The 14,169-nt window shown below is 28.3% G+C and overlaps 1 protein-coding gene across 2 annotated transcripts in view; it reads left to right on the top strand.

Moving 5' to 3' along the window:
* The window catches only part of LOC132931935 (astakine-like), a 42,776-nt gene that overhangs the window by 7,678 nt on the left and 20,929 nt on the right, over positions 1 to 14,169 (top strand). For both annotated transcript variants that reach the window (XM_060998043.1, XM_060998042.1), the window contains one exon: positions 11,625 to 11,794. In XM_060998043.1, coding sequence (XP_060854026.1) covers positions 11,668 to 11,794 — 127 coding nt within the window. In that variant the 5' untranslated portion in view covers positions 11,625 to 11,667. The remainder of the gene's footprint in view (positions 1 to 11,624; positions 11,795 to 14,169) is intronic.

Raw genomic sequence — 14,169 nt, 5'->3', positions numbered from 1 at the left:
TTTTTTAAGGAAGGTATCTTAAGGGAATAACCTATTCAATCGTCTGCTTAAATTTACTACTGTAGCTATCCAGCTTAAAATTAAATCTATGTATAAAATGTTTTCATGAAAGAGTGTTGTTGTTGTTGTTAATTATTCTTGTGAAAAACTTATATTCCACTGACTGATTATACGTCATATCCACGGGAAATAAAATTTGATTACAATATTTGAAACAAATAATGTTTCATTAAATGTTATTGGTGTTCGTGATATTCAAAATTGATGAGATAAGCTAATTATGAAAGATAATCAAGCGTATAAACAATAAAAATTAATAATTAAAGGAAACTGCACGGAAATAATGGTGTTAATTACGTTTCAATGCTTCACCTTTGTTTAAGCTTAAAAACATGTTGGTATAGTATTAGATATAATATACATATGTATATATAAAAAATAAAAATGAACCGAAAGATTATAATTTGAACTAACAACCGCTTCCTGCTACTATTACTCCAATTAAATACGGAAAAATGAGCACGAACTAATATAATATACTTTTTGGTGGCGAGTAACGAGTTTAATTAAATCATAATATATTGACAATTCGTAGATAAATAGATGTATTATAATATGTGTAATTGTAAAAAATTAAATTAACAAATATAACATAGTTTACTACGAATCTATTTTTATGAAGATATAATTTGTATATGGTCTTATTAATATCATCATGTCCATATTTGTTTACACCAGGTTCAACCTTCATATGGGCCATGGGGTAGAGTTGTAGTATATACGAGTAAACGACTAGGCATCAATACACCACAAAGTATTTTAGAAACTAGAATGCAGAGAATAAATGGAAAATTTGTATCCATCATATTTTTTTGTTCAATTGTATGTGTTTTATACAAAAAAATCCCATTTTCTTTACTATAATATATTGTTTTTGTTGTGATTTTAAAAATATTTTCATATAAAATCATACAGGTGGTTTAAATATGTAGTAGTATATGTTTTAGATTTAAATATGCAAACAAACATTATTGATATTTTTTATCCACGTCATATTTATCATATTATTATCATCTATATTCTATATATATGGGGCTTGTAAATAGTAAATAATATATTGGTGTAAAACATTTGAATATCTAGTCAATTCTTTGCACGCCGATGAAATTTTCTCTCCGTACCTCATCAGGTCGATTGGATCGTTGACAGGCGCAGAAGTCGTGTCTGTCCATAGAAAAGCACGCGTGTGCGCCTCTAGTAACCTGTACAATATATATATACTATATACATTATTTATATACGTGTATATTACAAGTACGAGCAGAGAGATAGAGAGAAAGACGTTTCAAAACTATATAATAGTAATAATAATAATAATCGATCGACACAGATATCCGATCCAAGAACAAATCGTCTTCTCTTAAAAACTCAGAGGCCACGCGCGACCGTTAAAATAATATTATCATTCGCGATCCCGTATCGTGTCTTATCCTCCCGCCGTCGCTGCCGCAGTGTGTATATTATAATAACATGTTATGATATACCTCTGTGGTTAAATATTATATGTATATATTTATTATTGTTATTGTATGAGTCTTAAGCGCTAGTCTCTCGGCCTGCACGCCACGACCCTCCTCGGGGCGCCGTTGAACCCGATATTATAATGATATCATTCTTGTACTTTACATAAGCGTCCACGGCTGCCCGAGTATTTTCACGCCGAGATCGACGTTGCGGATCCTTTAGACGTGGGCGAGAAGGAAAAAAATTCGATTTGATAATATGTTCCGTTGAGAAATCATCAACCTACCTACAGATACCTATTATTATTGCGACACAATATTATCGTCGTGACGGTCGACCCATCACGAGTGCTGCGCTGCCGACAATCGAAATCCTATCAATATCATAATATTACTATGTATATATGTATTATATTAATATTACAATTATTACTGTACATACTCCATTGGCTATTGGCCATGCCAAAATTTCTTGTCGGGGAGACCTGAATTTTAGATCGTTCAGACTGCAGAACTTTTGGTGTAGAAATAGTTAAATATATAATCGCGAAGCTAGTAATCCATTGTATCTTAGTTCGTCTTAAATTCGCAAATTCCATTGTAAATAGAGACCTAAAAGGTAGCATTAGATTGTATAGTTTGTTTTCTGGTTTGTTTCATACTATCTTATTATCGTTTTGATCTAAAATCTTTGACTAAAACTGATTTTGTATTCTCTTCGATTACCGAATTTGATCCGTTTATCGTGTAAGCTATAAATGTTGTACAAATTTTACAATAATATTCATAGGACTGAATTTACTGAAAGCGTTTATAACAATTTAATAACACAGTGTTTATAAGCTAGGTTAAGCAATTCACGGTATAGTTAACAATAAACCTATAATTGCCATATTCTGAAAATTTGTGAGCCAAGTCTGCATTCTGCAGTGTGTTTACTACCGCTAAATTTTGGAAACGATTTTCGTGTTTTATTAACATAGCATTTGGAATTTATTTTTTGTAGAATGAATAAAAAAAATATTTTCAGATCATATTAGCGAAAAGTTTTCTATCAAACATTTGTTGTCTAGACGAGAGTTTTTGGTCAATTTTCTTAATATTATTGGCAATTTATTATGATATGTAACGAATTTTTCATAACATAAACTTTGAACTTAGCCACCAAGTGACCACACTATTATATATGGTTGAATCCAAATAGGCTAAGTTGAGAATAGGATTTGGAACGATTTCGTTATCGTGATACTATGTTCTTTTTCACAATCGCGTGTATTACGCGGGTCTGTGGAGAACATTATTTATTTGAAAAAAAATAATAAGAAGAAGAATTCATCCAGGTTGAAGTTCTTAATTTTTCTGACAATTATTTTTTATCATTTATTTAATGGAAAATGCGTTGAAAAGAAAGAGAATGAGCGATGTTTATCTTCTTTCTTTGGTTTATTTTTTTTTTTTACTGTGCCTACGTTTTATCACGCAATGACGTATATTTAAAAAAAAAAAAAAATATATTTCTCGCAAAGAAAAGAAGAAAAAATCGCGTTCCTTCATAAAATTACTGCACACTACTACGCTTTTTGCGCTTTTTATTTTCACACATAGGTACCTACTTTTTTTTGTAAATTTTTTATTTTTTTTTACGAGCGTTGGCGTTTGCACTTCCACGTATTTCATCATTAACGTGTACACCCCTCATGCCTAGAACGATATTAAAACTTTTGATGTTTCAATACTCTTTGTTACTGCACATCATGTACTACTACACTCACTACATATTTCTGTTTATATATATAATACATGTATTTGTTCGCTGGACAGATGGCCCGTGGTTCGACATAAAAATTACGAATAAAAAAAAAAACGATATTATGCATTATTTGGTAATAATATTTTTGTGGTTCATAAATCGTGTTTAATAATATATATAAATAGTTTAGAAAAAAAAAATATATACAATGAAGAAATATTTATGAATTTAAAATCCAAAATACACTGTAATACAGTGAAATGGGAATTGAACACACGCAGATTGTAATTTACTCCTTATTATTAAAATGTATCAATTTAAATATCATTTTTATCTTCAAAATGTTAATATTGGAAAGATATTACAATAATGATACAACAAAATTATAGTTAAGGTTAGGTACTATAGGAAATCAATTAATATGAGGCTGGTCAATACAAAGAATATATTAGGTCCCAAAATGCCAATCGTTACACCTAAAATGTTATACTTTATGACATAATAAAAATATGTTATATTGTACATGATAACTGTGGGTGAGAAGGATTTATGATATTAGCCTTCCTTAAATAATTCCCAAAGTTTAAATTTAAATTTGCAAGTTATTGACATAGGCTTAAATAAAATCGCATAATATAGGGGAGACTATAGACAATCAAAAAATGGCCGTTAGGCTATATGATATACGTTGATTTTCCATATTTTTCGTTACATAATAAATCATATTATAACTATCATATCCGGTTCGCCGAGTCATAACCACCAGCTGGAATTATTTGGAATTTCTATATTAAATTGTATATTATACTATATTTATAAAATAAAATATTTTTTTCAATAACACAGTAGTGTAAATATATTATAATTTATAATTATAATAATAATAATTTCATGCATTATTATGACGGCGTCGAATTAATATTAATATTTTTTTTTCATATTTTAAAAGATCTATTTATTCTATAATATTATTATACATATTATATAAATAGAATGCACGGCTATTTTCACGTACAGATAAAAAAAATTATTCATTCAGTCAGAATAACCAGAAAACTGGTGATTCTCTTGTATAATATACATAACTATAAAATAAACGTATCTATTAACTTAAATAGTAGGTAAAAACATATTATGCAAATTTTATACTGTGTTCCTTATAAATAAGTTAACATATAATTATTATGAGCAATTTATTCTATGTATTCTATTGACAGTACGTACGCCACAACTCACAACTGATTTACGACAAATCGTGAGCTTACGCTTAATATTATACTATACTATTCAATAATATGTACACATAATATTATATTGTATTAAAATAAAATGTAAACACAGCGATCGGCGCGTTCCGGTTTCAAAACCTCATATCCTTATTGTGGCTGCTGTAAACCGTTTTGTTTGCGTCGCGAGTTTTTCAACCAATGCGTATAAAAAACGGCATAATATTTCAAACAATGTTAACCGTACCCAAACGCAAGCTGAGCGTACACGTACACGCGAGTTTATCGAAGTCGTTTTCCCGCTTTGTCAAACAGTAAATTATTCTTATACGTATTACGAACATAGCCTATTATAATGTATATAATAACATGCTATTATTATTACAATATTATGTACCACGCGCGTGTACAACGTAACAGAGTCCGCGTGAATCGAAATTCTTGTAATTTTTCTCGTTTCGTTTTAACGAGTTTATTATTATTATTTTTGCAGTATCGCACGAGTTTTTACCAAAAACCGGATTTATACATTGACGTAGTTGTAATAAACAATATAGTACCAAAACAATACGTGCACAGGCATCATAATATTATTACCGATGGATACTTACGTACCTACGTGTCTACTGTCTAATGTCTATGTTGTTTGTTTGCTAATTTTTTACTCCTTTATTAGTACTCATTACGATTGTTTAATCGTTTTGTTTTTACTTTAAAACGTATTTCACAATTATTATTATGTTGTATGAATGTATTATATTATCATCTCGATGATTTAGCCACGATTTTGTTTTTGTTTGTGGTGGTGAGGGGTGACCGGTGAGGAGAGGTTGATCATTTATTTTATTGAGAGGCTCAACTAGTATCATCCATACAAATTATAATTTGAATACATAATATTACACCTTAAATATTACGTTCATAGAACACTAAAAATGTTTTCAATTTTCCTGAAATTTGAGAAGGCAATAGATTTGTAGCTGAATCCTTATAGCTACACTATTGCTTTGCCAAAAATCTAAATATAATTCCGATGGGTCAAATATAGACAATATAGTATGTTATACACGTTATTATTTAAAATGCACGTAGGTGCCTAAAACTTACAGCCATAAAAATGAATATAATTTATAACTATTTATTTTTTAGCTTTAATTTATAGAATTAAATAGTCCATACAACATTATACTTTTTTAAATTGATCTAATTAATATGGTCAATGGCCATTTAGCCATTAATAGATCCATTGAACTATGGAAATGTATTTTCTTTTACTGTATAACTAACTACATTCCAATTATTTTATGATTATTATTATTATACAAACGGACATTATCAAATTAACTATTAATACTATATACAATTGCGTGGAAATAAATTTGGATAAAAAAAATTATAATATTAATGAAAATTGTTTTAAAAAATATTGTGAACATTGTCACAAAAAAAACAAATTATGTATAGAATAAATATTTTAGATGTTCATCGTACTTGAGTTATTAGATACATACGTTTAAATGCATCTACAGGTAAAATATATTAAAAATAACTTAACACGATAAAAAAAATAAACATTTTGTCTCGTTATAAGTCTTACAAGTTACAACTTATTATCTATTATATATAAAATAATTCAGACAATAATATGTTATATCGCTTTCGAACACATCTCATCATAGCTACAATAGTAAAGCTGTGTCGTAAAATACAGAGCAAAAAATACCAGTTGTTTACACGTTGCAAGTATTATTATAATGATAATAGATATTATGAAAAGATCGAATTTATTTATATACGTATAAACATCGTCGTCGTATTATTATTATAAGCGTGCAATATTTTACGTCACAACGAAATGGCCGATAGATGTAAGCACGCATAATAATAATATGATCTCATGTGAAGTATATGGGATCGTCATCGTGAGAAGTACATGTTTTTCTCAATTATGATCTTATACGTATATAATATAAAACAAACATTGTAAAATATCACATTATAATAAATCAAACGACAAACACATGGCGCTCGGATGCGTCACGCTCGACGACAACCAATAATCAGGTCGTTGCTTATGACAGCAGTATGTCAATCAAATTTAGATTTGTTCGTGGTGGGATATAAAATATATTATATATATCACGAATTGATGGTATATTGTCGTGCTGTTATATTGGCGTAAGACTATTTGGTTTTAGGTTTCTGTAAGTATAATATATTGAATACAATATATCTTAATATTATCATGTCCATAAACGTTTCTTCGTTTACCATTGGTTTTATTTTAATCTAATATATCATATGGTTAATTCGTTAGTAGTTAAATTGAAATTACAGAATAGATTAAAATATTGAATTGGAACGGACGTACAATGCTGTGAGTTAGTTAATATATATATTTATATACTTTCACCGTGGAAAATAATATCGATAAGTATCAAAGATATGTAGATATCATGATATTTTTTGTTACAAATATGAAATATTTATTTTCCATTTGTATGTTACAAATTATATTATTATGCAGAGTGGATACGGTCATCGAATCTGAAGAAATTATAATAGTGGTTGTTATATAATTTAATAATGTATACATTTTGTTGTTAGAATTAAATGTTGCCACTTATCGAGTAATTTCATCGTTCACCAGTCTAAGATTTGCCGACAACGGAAACTTACGCTTCTATCAGGTTGACAGTGGCGAGTTGACTACTTATCAACCGTGGTTTACATTATAATATTATTTCTTTATCTCAGAGCTTCGTCCGGAATGTGTTTTGTGTTCGCTGTTTTGTCCAAGCGACAATATGAATCGAAACAATGGCCGTATATATCGGTATTATTATAATTTATAGTTGACCGTCTATCGTCACGTAAATATTCAGTTTTTGCCAAATTTTTTTATAGACAACAACATATTATAATATAGGTATATTATACCTATAAATTATTCTAAATTATAATAATATATACAATAACGTTTGTCTGCTGTTTTAAGTTTTTTGTTGCAAACGACCTCGATGAATTATTATCATTTGACATGTTATTATACACATCAGACTTGTAATTATGTCGCAATATAAAAATATTTTATTTGCTCGCATTATGTGAGAAAATCTGCACGTGACAATTATTGGCATTTCCGTTCAAGTGTATGACCATATGAAAATTGAGATTTTTCATCAAGATCAAGTAGACCAAGTAAAAGTTATTAAATTTAGTTAAAATTTAGCAGTAGTTATTCCAAGATCTGTATATTATGACAAATTTGTAGGCATCGATGTGTAAATTCTGAGTTTGTGCGATACGTTTACAATCTAAGGAGGTTTCACCATAAATGTCCACACTGATAATTGATATTTCACTTTATTAAGAATACATTTTATCGAACTTCCAGTAAAAGTATATATGTTTTGGTATTATCTCAATACCGAATGTATCTAATGTTTTAAAGTTTAACTAAATTTAAACAGAGTTTAATGATTTAACTTTGTGTTACTTTATTATTATTATTTCAATATTAATAGAACAATAGATACTTATATTTAAAATGCATTTAGATAAATACAAAATTCTATATCATTACTCAAAAAATTTTTAAGAATAAGAAAATAACGAATGATACTAAACATATATATATATATAAATATGTATTATATATACCATATTATCATTTGTATGTATCAGATATTTTCAATTGCCTTACAATTTGAGATATTTCAATTTATTTGTACTATTTTTCAACAGTAAAATATATTGAATTTGTTTGTATTCACTTAAATTTTGATATTTATAAATTGACGACTACTATAATTTGATACAACTCAATCTTTATTTTTTTTGTAAATTGTACGCATTTTTTTAGAAAAAATATTAATATAAATGCATTTCGATAAAATCGTATTCTTACCGAACGTCCCTATGCAATTTAATGCAAAAAATAATATGTGATTTTTTTTCTGTGATTCAAGTCCTTATAAAGCAAATACTAATCATTACGTCATTAACTGATAATTATTTGATCATGAACTAAGCAATTTAAACCTTAATAGTTAATCAGATTTTCTTATAATGAAGTCTTGAGAAATAGTTTTTATCTTGTGATACAAGTATCATGCCTATATAGTAAACGACACGATGAAATGTTATTATTTTAACGTAACACGGAAAACGGTCAACTAGCTGCATTTACATTTCACTGCAATCGTGAAAATGTTGTGTTAAAATTTTCTAAAAATATCTATGCGAACTTCATATCTATATAATAATATGGATATTACGCCAAAAGAACATTAATACACTGCGTATACTTACGAGTTACAAAGAGTTGTGTAATAATATATATAAATTATATTTTATCATTAGATCCGCATGCATATTATTATAATGATGTTTCGGATACGAAACAATTTATGATTACGATTATAAAACTCAGAATACCTTATTGGAGGAACATTAGGTCGTATGCACGCCCGCGATTCTACGAATTTAAGATTTTTCCAAGTCTTGATTTCGCGCACGAAATATACACATACGTGCTTTCGCCTATACGTAACCTAACCTGATTGATCTGAGAGACCAGATTTACCACCGAAAGTAGATAATAATATACCTTTATAATATTGCGATGTATAACGATATTTTATATTATAAGTTTATTGTTCCGTTAAGTCCGCCTGCGATGAGACTGCAATAATAATATTATTATTTTTTCCGTTGCGTCATAAAAAGTCAGTCGTCTTCGTCGCGTGGCTATCGAATTTCGAAAAAACAACCAGAGATGATTTTATTATTATTATGTCATCGGTATTCTATGACTCCGGTATTGCGGTAATATTGAGTTTATGTAATGTATCATACGACAGGGAGGACAACGTTATCGTGTTATTACACGTCTTTATATCCGGCCGTACCGTAAAATCAGCTCCGAATCTTTTAGAGCTTAAAATCTAAATTCTAAACGTTCGTTCACCGCTACTACCGATGACCTTATTTCATATATTATGCATAATGATATTATTAGGGGCCGAATTTTAATGTAATGTGTATAATTTATTAGGTATAGGTACTTTAATGCATAAAGCATTTCAAGTACATAATTAATTTAATGAAACAGATATTTAAGATATTTAAGATATAAAACTTTTGTTTTTTATTCTTCAGTAGTTCCATACCATTTCATTAATTTTTAGAGTATATCAATATAGTGTACAGGATTTTTTAATGTAAATTAAGAAACTAAAATATTATAACAAAAAATATTGTTTTCATATTATTTCTCTATTAGTTTTTAGGCATTTTTCATCTATACCAAATATCAATTGTTATTTTTATAAAGGTGATATAACATCTTTATCTATTTACAGTAATTATGGATATGGTGTCTTAATTGGACGCTGTGACTCAAACAAATTACAAAATAAGAATTAATTGATCAGCTTGTGTTACATCGCGTATATTTTGAATACCTATACTATTCATTATTAATTGTATTATACATACCTAAAAAAAGTTTAAAAAACTTTGAAAGTTATACCGTCGTTTTCCTTTCGTTTGCGTGCTTATCAACGAAATGTAGTTAATTTTTTGACATTGAATTACGTTGAAAAGGCATTTATAGCTATTTAGAATACTTATTTCAAATAGTTTTTAGAGCATTCAAATTCAGGCCCTAATTATTATATATTAAGCAGATGTTGGCTGTAAAATATAACAGCGTCAGCGTCTGTGTTGTTATCGGAATTAAGGTTTATTATTATAGATTTTTTTTTATTTTATGATTATGCGCACTACAGCATTTTTAATGTTTTTTTTTAATTGACAGAATATAAAACATATATACATTTTCAACGAGACTGCGATTTTTCACAAAGGAGTAATTTTGAGAGAGAGAGAATGTGTACAAATAATGCCCGATGTCGATTATAGGATAAATTAATTGTTAGAATAATCAGCAAAAAAATACAGTATGTGTACATTTTGTGTATAATGAATTCATTTATATTCGTAACGCTGATATGCTAAATTGTCAATACGCCATCTACGACGAGTGATAAAAAACATGTCTGATTTTATTGTACTGTATCGGCGTGTTGGGCATAATATTACATTATTACATAATATCATACGTATTATAGAGATAAAGAATAAGAACATTTGTCTTACGATTTTAGTTAGACACGTGAAATGGAAAAAAATATTCGAAACTCGACGCTGTAAGATCGATTAAATTATTGTCTTTTGGTTTGTTTATAGATCGTAATATCGTCTAGTTTCAACAATTGCGTAAAATATGATAGGTCACACAAAAATGAAGTTAATATACGTTTGAATTATATTGAGTCAAGATAACCATATATGTAATGTATATTGTAATATATCTAACGTTCAAAAATATAGAGAATTTACATAGACGCATAATATCTAATGACGTATAATTTGTTTGGTAAACTTGCTACGAATTACAATATTGTATTCACCGAATTGCAGAATAAAATTGACTCAACGTTGATCTATTCTTGGTATATTTGAGATATATTATACAATTTCGTTTCCAAATTGTTTATAGCTGCGTTGTTTGTTCAATAGCTTCACTGTTTATCGTTGTTTAAATTAAACGTATTAGGTATGTATATAGTATTTATACATAACGTATAGTTGTGTATTTAATGCTAATTGTAGTTTTTTTTATTTATTGTCTCCATCCAACACGAACGTTTATCTATTTATTAATTGAGTTTACAAACAATTATTATTGTTTTATTAAAATATATACTAAAACATTAAAAAAAAATATTGTGTATAGTATTATGTTGACATATTATATAACAGATAGGTACTAACATAATAATATTATAACCGAAAACACCAGAAATACACAAATCAACTTATATCACATATCATTTAATATATTATACGGTATACGTATAATATAATATTATAATATTAACAAATAATTTCGTTTAAGATTTTGATTAGATTTGTAGTCAATTCGGATTACAAACTTTCAAGTTTAACTGTAGCGAACACGATCAGTATTTTAGTATATTAATTACGACAGATCGGTTGTGCTGAACTATAACAACGACGTTATGTAAATGCTGACTTTATATTTTTTGTTTTCAGATTTTGAATATAGATAATTGAAGTCAAAATAAATACCAACAATATGGGAAAATTGTCTTTGGCCGTGGTTACGATTTTGGTGGCTACAGTAACCGCATATCCAAGTAAACCGTCGTTCCTCGGGTGTCAGAGCTCAGAAGACTGTGGCGTGGACGAATGTTGCGTTTTAGGTACGTACTTATATCTTTTACCAACGACAGAATAAAACAATTTTAATAATAATATTGATAATAAATTATTAATCACACAAATATCACAATATATCTCAATAACGTACCATCATCGTCGTGAGTAATAGAATAGTGTTTTTCAAACATAAAATTCGTATGCGTTTAAAAAAAATTCACACTTTAATACAGAATTTCATATTGAAAATTAGCCTAAATAGTTCAAAAACAATCTATTGGTCAGACATAAGTTGATTTTATAATTTTTACGGTTGAATTCTAATAGGCTTAATAATAGATGTTTTATATATTGTTGTCAATAAAAGATTTGTTTTTTTTTTTAAATGGTAAATAATCTTAAACGACATCTGATCGTTGTATTAGAATATCACCAAAACCCTATTATATAGTACATAATATTTAGATATTATAGTATAAATAAAAGTAGTACAATATTGAATATAGTAGATACATACTAATCTACCAATATTATATTATGTTGATGTTTTCGAAATAATTCGGTAATAAGCCGCGGGGAAATGAATTTTGGTTGTCGATATTAAAATGAAATTGCACTAAACTTTCCGATATATAGAACGTTTATTTCAATATTAGTTTTCTGTATACACAGTTTCCCGGATTAGTTTTTTTTGGAGTATCTATTGCTGTTATATTATAGATACCATTGAGCGTATTACGCTGAGTTTGAATACCTACAACGTTTGACAGATTCAATATAAATTGGACGTGGGATATTGGATATTAAAATTTGAATTTATACAGGGTTATAGGTTACATCGATTTCATATTAATATTATCGTTTAACGAATTGAACCATTGACGACAATACTACATTATGTCATATTCCGCATATCGATATACCTGCGGCGTTATTATTGTATAATATGTACCTATGTGATTAAAATAATTTGTGTGTACATCAAAATAACTCTCGTAACACAAGTAGATATTTAAATCGGCTATGTAACGAATTACAATATACAGGCTGTAATTGGAAAATGTTAGGTATTTCATAGAAATTTCAGTATGCAAATGTAAATTACTTCAGACACACTGTTTATTTTGTATATATTTAGATATATCTATAATATGGCTTTAACTATAATTATGTCTATTATTCTTAAGCCCAATCAATTTAATATAGCTTATAGGCGATGTTATGATTTTAAAATATGATAATAACACATATCATATCAAATAGTAGTGTAGTATTTCTGCGTACACTACATTAACAAAATTAAAATTCGGGTACCGGCGCAGTGGTTTAGAGTATCGCCCAAGAGAGCCAAGGTGTTATGCAGAGTTAAACAATATTTTGTCATGATCCGTTTATCATTCGAAATATAATACCAATACATTTTTTATCCGAAATAGTTATTTTAAATGTGATAATATTAGATAATTAATTATGTTGAATTACCCAGTTTAAAGTGAACTCTCGACTGCTGGATATTTGACATTGGTTTTTATCATTGAGTCCATTTATATAGCAGCAAAAACAATACATGATTACGAATGTTGCAGATATTGCACTGCTTATCAAAATTCCATAGGTATTAAGAGTTAATGGAATATAATAACAGAATATCATGATCTCATTAAAAGTTATTATTGTTTCAATCATAGGTGTAAGAATTGCTTTTCAAAAAAAAAATAAATAAATAAATAAAAAAAAAAATTAGAAAAATTAAAAAAAAAAAACAACTCATAAAATGACGACCCCAAGGACATAGTCTCAACGTCAATGGGATATTTATTGTACGCACGGAAGAAAAAAAAATCGGTTTCGATAAAAAAAAAAAAATCGTGTTTATGCGCCGCCACTGCCTCGTCGTACAAAATTAATTGTGCAAGACGCAAGACGCAAGTCATTCGTGTACGACAGAGCTATAATAACAGTGTTAGTGCAGTACCAAATATCGCAAAATATCGTGTGCACATACATATTAATATAATGACTGTATGAAATCGGCGAGCGTAAAACCATCAATAGCTTCTTAAACGGTTTTTTTTCTATACCTAATAGGTACCAAGACTAAAATTAAAAAATATAATCGTGAGAATCGACGCCTCCAATATAATATTATACAGCACCTACGCGCGGCGGATCTTCATCTCCGAATGTCAAGGAGGTATTGTCGTAGAATAGGTACTGTATATAGTGGTTACGTGATAATACAAACTATCGTATTGTTGTTACGTTGTTGCCCGATGTTCCTTGTTGATGGTTTTTTTTCCGATTGTACTGCGGGACCGGTGAATATTATTATTTTACAAACCCTTTTCAGATTTAGTCAAGATTTCTCTATTTTTTCAATCATATATAGGTAATAATGTTACTATTACCATTATTTCAT

This window comes from Rhopalosiphum padi, chromosome 1 (genome assembly GCF_020882245.1).
Source record: "Rhopalosiphum padi isolate XX-2018 chromosome 1, ASM2088224v1, whole genome shotgun sequence".
NCBI lineage: Eukaryota > Metazoa > Arthropoda > Insecta > Hemiptera > Aphididae > Rhopalosiphum > Rhopalosiphum padi.
This window is presented reverse-complemented; position numbering and strand designations above follow the sequence as displayed.